This window comes from Urocampus carinirostris, chromosome 12 (assembly GCF_059441175.1).
Source record: "Urocampus carinirostris isolate Australia breed hairy pipefish chromosome 12, RoL_Ucar_1.0, whole genome shotgun sequence".
Lineage (NCBI taxonomy): Eukaryota > Metazoa > Chordata > Actinopteri > Syngnathiformes > Syngnathidae > Urocampus > Urocampus carinirostris.
This window is the reverse complement of record NC_142360.1, coordinates 6,825,082-6,843,174: the sequence shown is the minus strand read 5'-3', so window position 1 is coordinate 6,843,174 and position 18,093 is coordinate 6,825,082. Positions and strand designations below refer to the sequence as shown.

Genomic DNA, 18,093 nt, shown 5'->3' with positions numbered 1-18,093 from the left:
TGCAAATACATATTATACATGGGTTACACATATTTAAAAAGAAAGACGGTACACCGAGAGAGTTTTCAAAGCTTTAATAATAATAATATAACTTTCATCCCAAATGGTGCCTGTGACAGGGCAGTTAATGGTAGCAACACGCTAGCAACACGCTCGCAACACAGTAAACGGGTCCGGTAAAAAAACACACCGTACTTGTAAAAATCACAGTAAACCGTCCTCATCTTCCTCCTTAGAACTGAAGCCATCAAAGTCATATAGACGTCGTCCCACGCTCCCGCAGTCTCACTCGCGCTGCCACTGTCGCTGGAATTCTCATCCACTCCTGATTCTGTGCCCTCCTCTCAGTTATGCAGCAGACTGGCTTTTCGGAACCCGTTGGTGATGGTGGATTTTTTTATGCTGCCCCACGCTGTCAGGATCCACTGGCAGACTTGCGAAAAAGTTGCCTTTTCGCATGCGACCAGTTTTAGTGAACTGCTCGATTGCTTTTTGGTTGAAAGCTGCGTCATGTGCCTTTCTTTTTGCATTTTGCATTATGAGGGTATGTTTACGCTAATTTAATTTATGCACAGGCCAAGAAGTTGCAGTCTTCCTCGGCGCATATATTCCACCGGTCTAAATCTTACCTTTTGTACCTGAGCGCCGCTGGCGGCAGTTAGAAAAATTACATAAATTGGCCGCATCACTGAATAAGCCGCAGGGTTGAAAGTTTGGGAAAAAAGAATTTACGGTATATATATATTATATATATATGTATATATATATATATGTATGTATGTATGTATGTATGTATGTATGTATGTATGTATGTATGTATGTATGTATGTATGAATTATCATTTTACATCACTTCGTTTACTATCTATTCTAATTTTAGTAGCTTTGGTACTCCATAAAAACGATCTTTCACTTGGATTTCTTTTTCTTTGCCATTTTTAACACAAAAAATAGCATGAGGTGAAAATATGTCATTGTCACCAGCTAACACAACCTAATCAAATGTATTTTTTGTTGTTGTACTGATTTAAGCTTTTAATCCCCTTCAAGTAACTTATTCACTTCGTTTTTTGGGTTCTGGACCTTTCAGAAAACGAGACGGTGGATTCTTCCGTGTACGAGTTCCCATGCGGTGTTCGCCAGTGCCCGTCCAAATACGCCTGCAGTGACACATGGATCGGTCCCAATCACGGCATCACTCAATTCGACAACATCCTTTTCGCAGTTCTCACCGTCTTCCAGTGCATCACCATGGAGGGATGGACTACTGTGCTTTACAACGTGAGAAAAAACACGAAAAAAACACAGTAAGTGACACAAAACTGACATCTTTTGTTGTTAGGCGGACGATGCCTTAGGTCCCAGTTGGAACTGGCTCTACTTCATCCCGCTTATAATCATCGGTTCCTTCTTCGTCCTCAACCTTGTCCTTGGGGTCCTTTCTGGGTAGGTACTTTGTTTTATAAAATGGAGGACATTTTTTGTAGCTTTGACTCAATTTTTGTATTTCTATGTACCAAGAACTATTTATTGGCTTGAAATGTTCCGGTGCTGTACACAATATATGAATACGTATTTTAAAAAGTTTCAAACTACCTCGCTGGTGTTAGTATCTCCTGAGCTGTTATGCTAGCAGTTAGCTCCTTCTTTTCACCCTGCTACACCGGAAGAGCCCATAATTGAAAGGTTGACAAAAAACAACAACAACAACAACAACAACAACAACAACAACAACAACAACAACTGTACACTTTCCCAAAAACATGTTTTAGACAAATTTACATTTTAAATACCACGTGCTGATATTTAGCTATGTGTTTATAGTGATGCTCAGCTAACTCCTGTTTTCTATGATTCTAAAATGGCCGCCTGTTACCTTGAAAACACCTATTTTGGTTTAGATTTGTACAAGGAAATATTTTAGGTCTAAAAATCGCAAACATGTCATACAATTATTATAAAGCTTAAAATTATCTGGCTAGTGCTGGTGACTCTTAAGTTGTGGAGCCAGCAGTTAGCATGCTTCTTTTCAACTGGTTCAAAAAATCCATAAATAAAGGCTCGACAAAAAAAGAAAACCCACATGTACAAGTAATACATGTTGAAAACAACTTACTAGAATACAACTATGTGTCTATAGCGATTTTAAGATAAATCCTGTATTCTATGATTCTAAAATGGCTTCCATCTAGGTCCATATGTCCACTCCATATGTGCTTTTTCATTCTTTTGTTGATGTAGCGTAAAAAACAAACAAAAATAAACTTTGAAAACACCCATTTTAGTACTGTTTTGTACAAGAAAAAATATTTTAAAAATCGCAAATATGGCACATAATTGTTATGAATACTATAGATATTTCAAAGAGCTTCAAACTACCTTCTTAGTGCCGACGACTCCTGAGTTATGATGCAAGCAGTTAGCATGCTTTTTTACCTCTGTCTGAAGAATCCAAATAAAGGATTAACCCAAAAAAGGATTAACCCAAAAATATCAAATAAAAACACATCTCTATACTGTGTCCATAACAACACTAATTAGAGCCCATCCCAGCCATCTACGGGCAGTGGGCAGGGGACACCCTGAACTTGTTGCCAGCCAATCGCAGGGCACACGGGGACGGACAACTCACTCGCTTATTCACACCTAGGGACAATTTGGACCGGCCAATTCACCTGACGTGCATGTTTTTGGAATGTGGGAGGAAACCGGAGTGCCCGGAGGAAACGCATGCAGGCTTGACCAACCCCACACCCCCAAAACACGTTTTAGACACATCTGACAAAATGCTTGAATTTTAATGTTGTGTTTTTATGCTTGAAATTATTGCTATTGCCATGTTTCTCTGCATTTTGATCACACAATAAAGAGAGATTTTTTTTCTTAAAGTGCGTGAAAATGACGCAGGTACGCATGCTCAGGTAACTTGTCACTATGGCGTTGTCATGTGAAGCGACACCTCCCCCTACTGGTCACACCCAAGAGGACAACTTTATTTAGAAAAACAGCTTTTTTTGGGCTCGGCTAAGTTAGAAAAGCAGACTCTCAAACGGCTCCTCCAATTTTTTTTTATGATATATTATCAATGATAATAAAAAATAATGCACCAAATTAATTAGAAATTGATGTTTTTTTCACATGATAAAATTCTATTTTAACCAATTTAGACAAAGATCCTCTGAAAAACACACAAAAAATATAAATCAAAATAAGTAAAGAAATATTAACAGTCTCTAAGATTGCTTTGGAGCAATCAATATCATTAAAATTAGTTCAAAAGTGGCTCATTTTTCTGTTTTCTATACATACAGTAGTTCTTTTTTGTCATCTGTATTCAACTCAATTATTACCCTTGAGCCCTTTCCGTGTTTGTAAACAAGTGTGACGTATCAAAGCTGTGCGTGCATTGTTAAAGTAGAAGGGCAGAATTCATGTCAATTTGTAACAGCCCATTGACACAAAAAGATTGTATAATATTATATATAATAAAAGCTCAAAATTGCAGAAACTTTGTGCTAGCAGCAAGATAGCAACTTTATTGTAGTCATCAAAGTTAAAGAAAAAGGATAACATTCTTTTGATCGGCGCTGGATTTTTTTCCTTTGAAGGTACTGGAAAAGTTTAAAAATTGTCTTCGAAAGTGCTTGAAAAGAGTTTAAATGTGGCCGTGAAAAGGTGTATGAACCCTAATATAACGATGCCCAGCTAACCCAAATATTGATGATTCTAAAACAGCCGCCACATAGACACAAGACCCTTTTTGGTTTGATGTTTATGTAAAATAATAAAATAAGCTTTAAATTACCTCGCTAATGCTGGCCACCCCTGAGTTGTGATGCTAACAGTTAGCTTGCTCTTCACTGTTCTCTGTTTGAGCATTCCTTCAATAAAGGCTTGACATCAATAGAAATCAAACAATACTGTGCCCAAAAACATATTTTGCCAAATGTACAGGTACATTACAGCATGCTAAGATTCAGCTATGTGTCTCTAGCGATTTTAAGCTAACTTCTTTTTTCTATGTCTGTTTTCGCCTCTCTTCTCTTCTCTTCTACTTTTCTCTATAAAAAGTAACAAATCATTTGGTGTCTTATTCCTGCAGTGAGTTTGCAAAAGAAAGGGAAAGAGTAGAGAACCGCCGAGCTTTCATGAAATTACGACGCCAGCAGCAGATTGAGCGAGAGCTAAACGGCTATCGGGCCTGGATCGACAGAGCAGGTTGGCGTTGCTTTTCAGTTTTACATCGTAATGAACAAGGTTAAAGATGACAATCGGCTGGTTGTATTCACTTCTTAGAGGAGGTGATGCTTGCCGAGGAAAATAAAAATCCTGGACCCTCTGCTCTTGATGGTAAGTGGGCCGTTTTTGCCATTTTTGTTATGTTCTTTAGTATTTTTCGTGTATTTTCGTATTATATTTCTTATATAAATAGGAGTCAGTAAGCGCACACTTGATTATGATTGCAATACCTTTTTATACCAGGTTTCGAGAAGTTAGATCATCAAAATATAGGCTGGGACAATGAGCAGTTCCTTACGTTTATTTACAGAATATTCTGGGCACAAATTAATCACAGACAATGGCTGCTGACAAACGAAAAGTGCACTAACTGTGTTCTTCTACTAGCAGAAAAAGTCAAAACCGGAGTCAAAGCAAAACTGAAAAAAACAATTTCTCACTAAGGGATACCAAAAGTAATTGTACAATAAGCCTTTGTTCAAACCAGTTATAGTAATTACTGATATGATAACGCTCTGGGCCAGTTGTGGCTACAAAATAAAGGACAACAGAAATAATGGAGAAGTTGTATTATCACGACTGAGTAAATTAAGTTATACTATTAAAAATGAAGTATCTGTCTCCAGAAGCAGGATGTTTTCTTTGGTTATCTGTGTCAGTTAGGATAAAAGTTATCGTGCATCCCAGCTTATTTAAAGTGTAATTTTCTAGTTTGAAACATAGCATGCAACTAAAAAAACATTTATTGTGTATCCATTATCCTCATAGTCGTACATGTTCCTATGTATTTAAATAAAAAGTAATTGTTTGTCTCGAGCGCAGCACGGTGGCGCAGTGGTTAGCGCGTGTGCGGCACAGTTCTGAGGTCATGAGATCAAACCCCCTGTGTGGAGTCTGCATGTTCTCCCCCATATTTGCGTGGGTTTCCTCCGGGCACTCCGGTTTTCTCCCACATTACAAAAACATCCATGTCATGTTAATTAGCCGGTCCAAATTGTCCATAGGTGTGAATGAGCGGGCGAATTGTCTGTCCCTGTGTCCCCTGCGACTGGCTGACCACCAGTTCAGGGTGTCCCCTGCCCACTGCCTGAAGATAGCTGGTATGGGCTCTGTTGTGTATGTAGTAGGGTTGTAGTAGGATTGTAGTAGATTCAAGACAGGCACGGACGGTACATTCATAGAGTGTTTACTTAATTTCTTCCTAGGTAGTTCTCAAGCACAAGTACAAGGCTGCACATTAGTATACAGCGACACCGCAGGAAGGGGAGTGTATTACACGACACCACATATTCCCTTTTTGTTAGAATAGGACACAAACAGTAGCATTAATCTGAAATACGCAATAACTCTTCAGTAAGCATGAGCTTATAGAAAACATACATTTCAATATTCATTACCAGATTAGAGGTAAATATTTATCAAAGGTAAACAATATTGTAAGGAACTATACTGTCAATATCGGTAAGCAAAAGTGTGTAAACCTTGTAAACGTAAGCAGACTGTATGAGGATCACATCATAAACAAACATGACAATTTTTAAAACAATGAACATTCATCATGTCTTTTTTTTTTGAACATCACCACATCTTTTCTGTAACTTTTTTTTTTTTTTTTTTTTTTTTTTTTTAAGTCACGTAATCTTGGAGCCATGCAGGACCATGTCGTATTCTCGGTGCACTCGGAGAGGGATGCGGTGAGGGCACAGTTTCAGTTTCAGGTGGCTCAGCACCTTGGTTGCTTGGCAGGAGACAAGCATCAGCATCAGCAGGCTGTGGCGCTGAGGCAGCAGCACAGGTGGAAGAATGGGCAAGGTGGAATGCATTCCACACCTTTCCATCAGACAGCAGATAAGTGGCTGGACCCTTTTGGGCTACCACTGTCAGTGGCTTGGTGAACTTTGAGTGTCCTTTGGCAATGATTCCAGGTTTGCGGATGCAAACCGCAGAGCCAATCTGGAAGCTGGGTGATTTTGCACCACGACGTTTGTCAGTGTATTGTTTTGACTTCTGTTGTTTGTTTTGTATGTTTTGTAGCATGTTGCTTTTGTCAGCAGTGGGGCGCATGGAGTGAAGACCTGTGATGTGAAGCTTTGTATTCAGTGGTCTACCATGCAACAGTTCAGCGGGGGATACTGAAGTCACGGCATGTGGTGTAGCTCTGTAAGTGTGTAAAAACTCAATGAAGAAGGATTTCAGTGGTCTACCTTCGATGTTGGCTGTTTGTAGACAGTCCTTGAAGACTGTTGAAACGCTCAATTTCACCGTTGGCCTGTGGGTAGTACACAGAGCTGCGATGGTGTGTGATGTTCCTGTCACTAAGGAATGCTTCAAACTCGGTCGACACGAACTGAGGGCCATTGTCAGTAACAATTTCCTGTGGATTACCTTCTCTGCTAAACACAATGGAAAAAAAAGTCATAACAGAGGCAGAAGTAATATTTGAGCAGAAGGCAATCTCAGGCCATCGGCTGTAATAGTCAATGAGGGTGATGGCGAAGCGGCAATCAGCAGGCGCAGAGTGAATAGGACCAACAATGTCCACAGCAACCTTTTCCCAGGCAGCAGTTGGGGTAGGCGCAGGCTGTAACGGAGCAGTACGTGTGGTTGCGGTTTTGTCATGCTGCAAGCAGGTAGTGCATGATTTGATGGCGAGCTCAACCTGAGAATCCATTCCAGGCCACCAGTACAAGTCTCTCAGTCTATGTTTTGTGCGGACGATCCCTTGGTGTGTAGCATGAGCAAGTTGGATCATTTTTTTCCTGTAGCTGTTGTGGTATCACAACACGATGAGTGCCACGCACAATGACACTGTTCTGCATGGCAAGCTCATTTTGCACACGGAAGTATGGCACGATGAGGGGGTCAAGGCCTTTTGCAGTACGAGGCCATCCCTTCTGCATGTAGTGTCGCACCTTCTGTAGCACCAGACATTCCTCACACGCACTGGAGAGCTCATCAGCAGTGACTGCAGCAAAATCAGGACACACAGCAGCCACCATCTCCACCTCCATCTCCTCGTGGTCGTCTGTGGTTGGGAGAGGCAAACGTGACAAGCAATCTGCAGTAACATTCTCATGTCCCGGTTTGTATTTGATTGTGTAGTTAAAACACAGCAGGCGAGCAGACCAGCGAGCTATTCTCATGCCTGCACAGGCCAAGGCCTTTGATTGTGAGTAGAGTGGTCAAAGGGCTATGATCAGTCCGTAAAGTGAAGTGACAGCCCCAGAGATAAGTACGCCACTTTTCAGTCGCCGAGACGCATGCCAAAGCCTCTTTTTCAACTGTTGAGTAATTTCGCTCGCATGCAGTCAGCGTCCTGGAAGCAAATGCAATGGTCTGTTCTGTGTCACCTTTCATTTGTGTCAACGCAGCACCGATGCCATAGTCTGACGCATCTGTTGTCACGACTGTTGGCAGGGAAGGGCCAAACAAGGCAGGTGCAGAGCTAGTAGTGATGATCTCCTTCACTTTGGAAAAGTTCACTTGCGCCTCTTCAGACCAGTGGAATGTAGCAGACTGTCTGAGTAGAGCACGGAGAGGTTCCACAAGCATGGCGTAGTTGGGGATGAACTTTGAGTACCACGCAGTCAGGCCTAGGAAAGATCGCAGAGATTGAGCGTCGTGTGGAGGGGGAGCTTCAACCACAGCCCGTACATGGCCAGGATCTGGATGTAGACCAGAGGCAGAGATGAGATGCCCAAGGAAGGACAACTCTGTTTTTCTGAAGTGGCATTTTGCAGCATTGAGCTTCAGCCCACTCTCCTGTAAACGATTGAGGACGGCGTTCAATCTGGCGTCATGTATTTCAGGCGTCTCCCCACTGACAATGATGTCGTCCAAATAGCACTGCACACCCTTTTGACCAGCCAGGATCTGAGACATCATGCATTGAAAGGCACTGGGTGCTGATGCCAGGCCGAAAGGCACTCGTGTGAAACGAAACAGTCCATCTTGTGTTATAAACACTGAAAGATCTCTGCTGCTTGGATGTAGCTGCACTTGGTGGTATGCATTTTGTAGGTCAATCGTGGAAAACATTGTAGCATCTCGGAGCTCAGTGTACACCTCCTCAATGTGTGGCAGCGGGTGACTGTCGATCACCACAGCCTTGTTTGGTTCATGTAAGTCCACACACACACGAAGGCCACCTGTTTTCTTGCTCACGACCATCAGAGGCGACACCCAGGCAGACGCGTCCACTCTCTCGATGATGCCATTATTTTCCAGTTTCGTCAGCTCCTCCGACACCTTGTCACGCACGGCATATGGGAGTCTGCGTAGCTTTTGCTGGACTGGAGGGACGTCGGCACGCACTTTAACTTTGTGTATAAAACCTGTAGCAACGCCTAAAGCATTTGTACTGTTAGTGTGACTCATCTCCAATGCAGCAGGTGTTGCAATCTGCCCATCTTATATGTGAAGGCGAAGTGCCGTGAACAGGTCCATTCCCAGTAGTGGAGTACCGTCAGGAACTATGTAGAAGTCAGTATGTGCACTCTGGTTGCAGTATGTAGCAGTAAGTTGAAGACAGCCCAACACTGGAATTGGCTTCTTCATGTAGGTCACCAGGCGTACAGTAGGCTTTGAGAGAGGCACGTGCATGAATGAATGTCTGTAAATTCTCTCTGGCAGAATTGAGACTGCTGAACCAGTGTCCACAAGCAGGTCAGTAGTAATTGACTGTTCATCATTCGCATGGAGAGCAACTGTACACGTAAGGCGCTTTGAGACTGTAGTTGTAGGGGCTACATGACACACAGTAAGGTCTGGGACAGTAACTTCTCTCACTGATCGAGTAGGAATTGCGCTGCGGCACACTTTAATACATTTTTCCACATTGGTTGCATTTTGCATTTTTAGCAGGGCATTTGGGGTCATTTGCTAGATGAGAGTTGGAGCCACAACAGTAGCAGGTTTTGTGTTGAGAAGAGCGCTGTGTATGTGTGCTGCTACGATTCCTTTTGTCTCTTTGTTGCACGAGCTTCACAGGGACGTCGGGCACGTGCACAGGAGCAATAGCCTTCGCTTCTGCCATAGCGGTTTCGATTTGTGTAGCAATAGCAATCACTTTGTCAAGTTTTAAGTCCGTTTCCAACAGCAAGCGTTCTCTGATCCTTGAAGAGGACATCTTCTCAATGAATTGATCCCTAATCATATCATCACCAAACGTGCCAAAGTCACAGTTAGTAACTAAGTCCCTCAATGCGGCAATTAACTGAGCAGTGGTCTCGCCCGGTCTCTGAGCACGCTGACGGAACTTGCTACGCTCAGCCACGACATTCATCTTCGATACAAAGAAAGCTTTTAGCGCATCACAGGCGCATTTGTAAGAAGTGCCAGTGTCGGGAAGGGAAAGAAAAATTCTCTGCCCTTCTGTGCCTAAACAGTGCAGCAGTAGTGCGCATTTTCGTTTGTCCGGCATGTCGTTGGCAGTCAATGCTAGCAGGTAATTTTCAAACATCTGAATCCACGTGGTGTACAACATCGTAGGCTCACCTGGGGTTTCAAGCAAAGCAGGGGGTTGTGAGATTCCGATACAAGTCATCCTCGTCGCCAATATGTTGTGTATGTAGTAGGGTTGTAGTAGGATTGTAGTAGATTCAAGACAGGCACGGACGGTACATTCATAGAGTGTTTACTTAACTTCTTCCTCGGTAGTTCTCAAGCACAAGTACAAGGCTGCACATTAGTATACAGCGACACCGCAGGAAGGGGAGTGTATTACACGACACCACAGGCTCCAGCACCCCCGCGACCCTACTGAGGATAAGCACTTCAGATAATGGATGGATGGATGTTTGTCTCCATTTGATCAATTATCTGTATTAGTAGAAAAACAGTTATAGTGCACCCCTACCTATTTTAAGTCAGGAGCTATTTTAGGTTCAAAACTTTAGGGGTGCTGTTTACCAGAATGTCTGACTGGTTATTATTATTATTTCTTTTTTCATTTCACTTAGAGGGATAGTGTATAATGTTTACTGCCTCCTAGAGGTACAAAAAAACCTTTATTCAGTATTAAAAAAACATTGATTTGAATCATAGGCCTAAATATATGAACTATCATACAAACGTTAATTTTTATAAATAGTCACATGTCGAGATAATTTGTATTTGTTCTACAAAGCGGAATTCATATCGAGTAGTGGCTGCCATCTTGCTGTAACACTGTGGCACTAGTTTTTGTTTTTGTAAATGGGAGAAGACCAAGAGGAAGACCGCGATTGACGTGGATGGATGGTGTTATGAGTGCACTGCAGGAAAGAGGTCTAAATATAGTGGAAGCTAGAGCTCTTGTTGGTGATAGGAATGAGTGGAGAGGTGTTGTAAAAGGATAGTGGGATGTTTGGGCGCGTTCTAAGGGATGGGCAGGGCACCTGTATGATGTGGCAGGGGTAAACCAGTGAAAGCTGTCGGGCCCTGCTAATGAACAGAAGAGTGTGTTGTGTCACCCTGACCCGAGTGACAAGGCCGCTTCCTTGTGTCCCGTTTCATCTGGAGGGACGAAAGCATGACCGACTTGGGTGCCGAGGTGCTTAACTTCTATGGTTGTTTGGGCATTTGGGTTGGCCATGGTCCCCAAAAATTTTGAGATGTGTTTTTTGCTACTTTTTCCCCTTTTTTATTTTCTTTGTTTTTGTGTATGTTTGTCTTGCTGTCGGTCACCCCTCTCGAGGGATATGACCAGGGTAGATAGATAGAACATTTTCTATCTGGCGTTTTTCACCATATTTAAGCCTTTCCTGTCCTTTATTAAGGAAATAGGGTTATATAATGCTATAGTTGTGGAGGTACTTGGGTTGAATTTGGGGGTGCTTATGCAGCGGATGATATATATAAATTTGACAAGACAGCCAACTCAAAATGTCTTCAAAAGGGAAAAATATATTAAAAATGAGCAAAATATTCCGGTAAGAATTTTCCCCGGTGTGTCTTTGAGCTCGGGAAGCTCTCATGCCTGTGACCTTTCCTCCTGACTGCAAAGCAGCAGGACTTTTATCAAACGTTGATTGATTGGCAGCTCTCGGGAGGTTTCCCGAGCGGCGCCTACAGTGAGCGACCTCTGGTCTCATTTTCTTTTTTTATTTCAATTTTTTTTTCTCTTCTCATCTTCGACTCTGCAACGTCATTTTCCTGTGAGCAGCTGCTTGCATTGAAAAGATAGGCGCCGCGCTGCTGTTGCCGTGACGACCGGCACTCTGCACAAAATAAGGCCGTGCATGGGGAGTGTGTCTCTCGCACCTTGAGCAAACAGTGCATGTTTGATTAGTGGAATATTAAAAAAAATAATTCCCCGAGCAAATATTGGAAAGTGTAGAGCAATTGAGGGAGGAAAACAGTGAGGGCAAATCGGGACAGAATGATATATAATTATCAAGGGTCCCTGGTCTTTTCCTACCAACCAAAACAAAGAAATTTTGCTCCTTGGGACCGATACTAATAATTAAAAAAAAAAAACACACACAAAAAAATGCAATTCATTTGACTTGTGTCTATTTTCGTTTAAGGTTACAGTAACAAAAAACAGCTTTGGTAAACATGTCTCCAAAATGTAGTTGAAATTTAAAAGTTGGATATTTTTAAATGTACAGCTTATTTTTATACATAACATTTTTATGCATTGCAGTGATTTATAAAGGATTTTATAAAATGAAATATAAACATATTTTGTAGACGTTTCTGTGTATAAATATATAAATTTAAATCATTTGAATACATGTTGACCATTTTTATAATATTTTCATAAACTGTAATGATTTATAAAACTTCTACCCGTGTAGTTAAGGGAACCAACCAACCAACCAACCAACCATATTCTATCTATCGATATTTATATTTAAATATAAAATTATGAATGAAATAAAAAAAAAAACATTGTTTTAATTTGTATTCATCTTTAAAAATATAAGTATATTGGATTGCATTGATATCTGAAGATATTTTAAAATAGAATCAAAATATATCTTATATATTTCTTTGGTCAGCATGAGGGAAAATGAAAGATGTTCAACATTTCAATATTTATCCTTATATATAAAATGTAAATGTATAACAAGTCATAGTTATTCATTAAGATATTTGTTCAATAGAATATAAATATATTTTATACATAACTTGAGACTTTCAGGTAAAAATCTAAAAAAAAATGTTAAATATTTTAAAATGTATGTCTATGTATAAAAATATAAAGGTGTGTATATTAAACTGATTTATATATATATATATATATATATATATATATATATATATATATATATATATAGGGCTGAAAAGTTGCCTGCCCAGCCATAAAGTTGCCTGCCCCATTTTTCACAACTTGAAACACAATAAGACGACTAAACGCAAAAAAAACATTGTTGCAAAGTATTAAGGATTGATAATCACAATATGTTACAGAACAAGACTTTAAAATGAAATGAAATGAAATGAAATGATCTGCGTTTATATAGCGCTTTTCAAGTCAATGACTTTCCAAAGCGCTTTACAATGTGCTCCACATTTCCCAATAGCGGCCTTGCAGCCATGTAAGGCGCTAACCTGCTTATTGGGGGTATTAGGGGTTCAGTGTCTTTCCCAAGGACACTTCGACATGTAACACAGACAAGCCGGGATTCGAACTGGGATCCCTTGATCCCAAGACGAGCGCTCTACCTCCTGAGCAACTGCCGCCCCTTAAAAATTAAATTTATTCCAAAAACATGCATTTCAGGTGAATTGGCCGGTCCAAATTGTCCCTAGGTGTGAATGAGTTAATGAGTTGTCTGTCCCTGTGTATATATATATATATATATATATATATATATCCATCCATTATCTGCACCGCTTATCCTCAGTAGGATCGAGGGGGTGCCGGAGCCCATTCCAGCTTCAGGCAGTGGGCTGGGGACACCCTGAACTGGTTGCCAGCCAATCACAAGGCATACAGAGACAGAAAATTCACGCATGATTTTGGAATTTGGGAGGAAACCCACGTAAGCACGGGGAAAACATGCAAAGTCCACGCGGGAAGGCTGAGGTGCCTGGACTTGAACCCTGAACTTCTGCACCATGGGGCTGCGCGCTAACTACCCAGACGCTATATATGTACAGTGCATGCGGAAAGCATTCACAGCGCTTCACTTTTTCCACATTTTGTTATGTTACAGCCTCATTCCAAATTGTATTAATGTAATCTCTTATCTCAAAATTCTACACAAAATACGCCATTATGACAATGTGAAAAAGTTTTTTTTTTACTATTTTTGAATTTATTCAAAATAGAAAACTAAGAAATCCCATTTACATAAGTATTCACAGCCTTTGCTTAATACTTTGTTGATCCACCTTTGGCAGCAAATACAGCCTCAAGTCTTTTTGAATATGATCCCATAAGTTTAGCACACCTATCTTTAGGCAGTTTTGCCCATTCTTCTTTGCAATAAGTCTCAAGCTCAATCAGGTTGGATGGGAGACGTTTGTGCACAGCCATTTTCAGATCTCTCCAGAGATGTTCGATCGGATTCAAGTCTGGACTCTGGCTGGACCACTCCAGGACATTCACGGAGTAGTTCTGAAGCCAATCTTGGCTGTGTGCTTTGGGTCGTTGTCCTGCTGAGAAATGAACCTTCGCCCCAGCCTGAGGTCAAGAGCGCTCTGGAGCAGGTTTTCTTCCAGGATATCTCTATATATTGCTGCATTCATTTTTCCTTACATCCTGACTAGTCTGCCAGTTTCTGCTGCTGAAAAACATCCCCACAGCATGATGCTGCCACCACCCTGCTTCACTGTAGGGATGGTATTGGCCTGGTGATGAGCGGTGCCTGGTTTTCTCCAAACATGGAGCCTGGCATTAACACCAAAGAGTTCAATCTTTGTCTCATCAGACCAGAGAATTTTGTTTGTCATGGTCTGAGAGTCATTCAGGTGCTTTTTGGCAAATTCCAGACGGGCTTCCATGTTCCTTTTACTAAGGAGTGGCTTTCGTCTGGCCACTCTACCATACAGGCCTGATTGGTGGATTGCTGCAGAGATGGTTGTCCTTCTGGAAGGCTCTCCTCTCTCCACAGAGGAACGCTGGAGCTCTGACAGAGTGACCATTGGGTTCTTGGTCACCTCCCTGACTAAGGCCCTTCTTCCCCGATCGCTCAGTTTAGAAGGCCGGCCAGCTCTAGGAAGAGTCCTGGTGGTTCCAAATGTCTTCCATTTACGAATAATGGAGGCCACTGTGCTCATTGGGACCTTCAAAGCAGCAGAAATTTTTCTGTATCTTTCCCCAGATTTGTGCCTCAAGACAATCCTGTCTCGCAGGTCTACAGACAGTTCTTTTGACTTCATGCAATGAAATGAAATGAAATGAAATGAAATGATCTGCATTTATATAGCGCTTTTCAAGTCAATGACTTCCCAAAGCGCTTTACATTGTGCTTCACATTTCCCAATAGCGGCCGTGATGTGTGCAGCCATGTAAGGCTGCTAACCTGCTTATTGGGGGTAATTGGGGTTTCAATGTCTTACCCAAGGACACTTCGACATGTAACACGGACAAGCCGGGATTCAAACTGGGATCCCTTAATCCTAAAACGATCGCTCTACCTCCTGAGCTACTGCCGCCCATGCTTGGTGTTTGTGCTCTGACATGCACACTCAACTGTGGGACCTTATATAGACAGGTGTGTGCCTTTACAAATCATGTCCAATCAACTGAATTTACTGCAGGTGGACTCCAATTAAGCTGTAGAAAGATCTCAAGGATGATCAGTGGAAAAAAGAGGCACCTGAGCTCAATTTTGGGCTTCATGGAAAAGGCTGTGAATACTTATGTAAATGTGATTTCTTAGTTTTCTATTTTTAATAAATTCCCAAAAAGTAAAAGAAAAACTTTTTCACATTGTCATACTGGAGTATTTTGTGTAGAATTTTGAGATAAGAGATTAAATTAATACAATTTGGAATGAGGCTGTAAAATGTGGAAAAAGTGAAGCGCTGTGAATACTTTCCGGATGCACTGTATATATATATATATATATATATATATATATATATATATATATATATATATATATATATATATATATATATATATATATATATAATGCCATACTAATCCATGAAAATATTTGTAAAATTAAATTCTATAATCATTTTAGATGGATAGATACTTTATTCATCTCCAACGGCAAATTCACACTTCCAGCAGTATCCTTGTGTTGCAAAAAAATTAAATAAAATAAAAGATATAGCATACAAAAATACCAAATAGACTTTGTATATAAATCCAGAAATATAAACAAAATAGATGTAAAATATTTGTATATTTTATAAAAGTATATGTTGAAATTTCCAATGATTTTGAAGATATTTAAACTGAAAATAATACTTATAAAGACTTTCATATATACATATAATGTTAAAATATACATAAAACAACAACTCAATATGTACAATTGATTAAATTACATTTAATAAAACATTGTGTTGTCTTTTATTTAGCACCCACAAAAAAATATATTCTTAATCTTTGATTATTTTTGTGTTGTTGATCCTGATTCACATTAAGTGCTGAAGCGAGCCACCACCATAAAAAAGCGAGGCATGGAATCGCCTCATCGGCATCCAGGGGAGGAACAATACAGTGACGTCTCCTCTGTTGGTAAGTCTTAACACCAGCCGATATAATATATATGTATAGAAAAATCAAAATATCTTCCCTCCAGGTCTCCCCATGCCGAGAGAGAGCTTCAGGAGTGGAAGGCGAGGACCAGCCATGTATTTCCGGCGCAAAGAACGTCTTCTTCGCATCTCCATCCGACGTGTGGTCAAGACTCAAAGCTTCTATTGGACAGTTCTCAGCCTAGTAGCGCTCAACACGCTCTGCGTGGCCATTGTTCACCACAACCAGCCACTCTGGCTGTCCAATTTTCTCTGTAAGTTGACGTTTCTCATTTCATTGAATTCCACAGATTTCTTTCGATTTTTTCGGTTTATCTGTTTTCATAATTCAAAGATATATAAGCTCCTCCTGCTTAACTACACATCTTTGCTACATAATTTTGAAACGTAAACTAGGTCTAAACGTACAGACGAAAACACAAAAACGCAGGAAATGTTGGAATGGCAACTGGTTTTAACTGAACAAAACACAAAAGGAGGAGGACACAGGGAACATACTCATGCCTAGATAGAAGAATTGCATAATATTCCAACACCAACCAGCGCTTACGGAACAAAGCATGAAAAAGTATGACTCAATAAAATATTCTCTCAAAGGGACAGAACCAAAATAAAGTGCAAAAACAATGAGCTCAAAAAATATACCAGTAATGATGGAACAAAGACATGACAGGAAGATGATGCAGAATATGTTGCAACAAGGGCGCCACGGCGTCGCAGTGGTTAGCGCGTGCGTAGCACAGTTCTGAGGTCATGGGTTCAAATCCAGCTACCGGCCTTCCTGTGAGGAGTTTGCATGTTCTCCCAGTGCTTGCGTGGGTTTCCTCTGGGCACTCTTGTTTCCTCCCACATTCCAAATACATGCATTTCAGGTAAATTGGCCGTTCCAAATTGTCCCTAGGTGTGAATGAGCGAGCAAATTCTCTGTCCCTGTGTGCCCTGCGACTGGCTGGCAGCCCGTTCAGGGTGTCCCCTACCCACTGCCCGGAGATAGCTGGGATTGGCTCCAGCACCCCCGGAGGATAAGTGGTGCAGATAATGGATGGATGGTTGCAACACTAACTAAAGGAAACATGAAAGAAAGATAAAGAATATGTACTCACACTCGAATTTAACAATAACAAGAGTGCCAAGAGAACGAGGCCAAGAAAACTGTTATTGGAACACAAACTGGCTTTTAATAAAGCAAAATATGAAAGGAGAAAATGCAGGCTATGTTGGAATACCTTCTGGTTCTAACTATCCAAATCACAAAAGTAAGTTGACGCGTAATACTCATGCGTGGATAAAACAACTGCATAATGTATCCGCACCAGCCAGCTGTAACAAAACAAAGCACGAAAGGAGGAAGACTCAAGAAATGTTCCCTCATGCGGACGGAACAAAAACTAGAGTGCCATGACTATGAGAACATTAGACATACAAGTACCCTTAGAAAATAAACTGGCTCTAGTGAAAAACATGAAACAAAGACAGGACATGTACTCACACATGGATACAACTATAACAGGGGTGCCAAGACGTGGATGGCATGGCGAACAAAATTGGAACACTAACTTGCTCTAGCTGAACAAAACATGAAAGGAAATAATGCAGGAAATACACTCACATAAAGGTATAACAATAACATGAGTGCCATGACGGAAAAAACATGAAATATAATACTTGAACACTAACTAGCTTTTAGTTGAACAAAAAAAATAAAGTAAGGGTATCTATTGTCTCCTGAAAAGATTGGGGCATATCTGATCATTTTCCTTTATAAATCATTGTTCGAATAAGCAATTTATTTGGAACTTATTGTATCTGTGGGTTGAGTTTGACTGTTCTCAGCATCCTTTACATCTGCTTATCTGAGATTTTTCTCGGCCGGCCACTCCGAGCCTTAGGGGCCGGTCACACAGCCGTTTGGGGCTGAATCACGGCTAAAATTTTGCGTTTTTTTTTTGCCCGTGGTTGCCCGCGATGGAAAATGCGCAAAATTGGCCAACCCGCTGTTCATCGGTGGTATGCCTGCAAAACAGACGCCGGCGACTGTTCCGCTTCCTCATCGCGTCATTTCTGCGTCATTTTCTCGTGTGGACCACGGGTATAAAAGCCCCCGAGCCGGTGTTGTGCCCAAATCCGACCGTGAGTAAAGCACTGCTGTATATCGTCTATATGGCGGTCTAAAAGCGTCCAACAGCGCCCCACAGCGCCCCACAGC

At 41.1% G+C, this 18,093-nt stretch overlaps 1 protein-coding gene across 1 annotated transcript in view; it reads left to right on the top strand.

Moving 5' to 3' along the window:
* cacna1ea (calcium voltage-gated channel subunit alpha1 Ea) overlaps positions 1 to 18,093 on the top strand; it is a 153,081-nt gene that overhangs the window by 83,040 nt on the left and 51,948 nt on the right. Inside the window, exons 9-14 of the mRNA XM_088348895.1 lie at positions 1,090 to 1,280; positions 1,342 to 1,445; positions 4,102 to 4,217; positions 4,296 to 4,349; positions 15,775 to 15,867; positions 15,932 to 16,141. Of these exons, the coding sequence (XP_088205021.1) occupies positions 1,090 to 1,280; positions 1,342 to 1,445; positions 4,102 to 4,217; positions 4,296 to 4,349; positions 15,775 to 15,867; positions 15,932 to 16,141 (768 nt within the window). The remainder of the gene's footprint in view (positions 1 to 1,089; positions 1,281 to 1,341; positions 1,446 to 4,101; positions 4,218 to 4,295; positions 4,350 to 15,774; positions 15,868 to 15,931; positions 16,142 to 18,093) is intronic.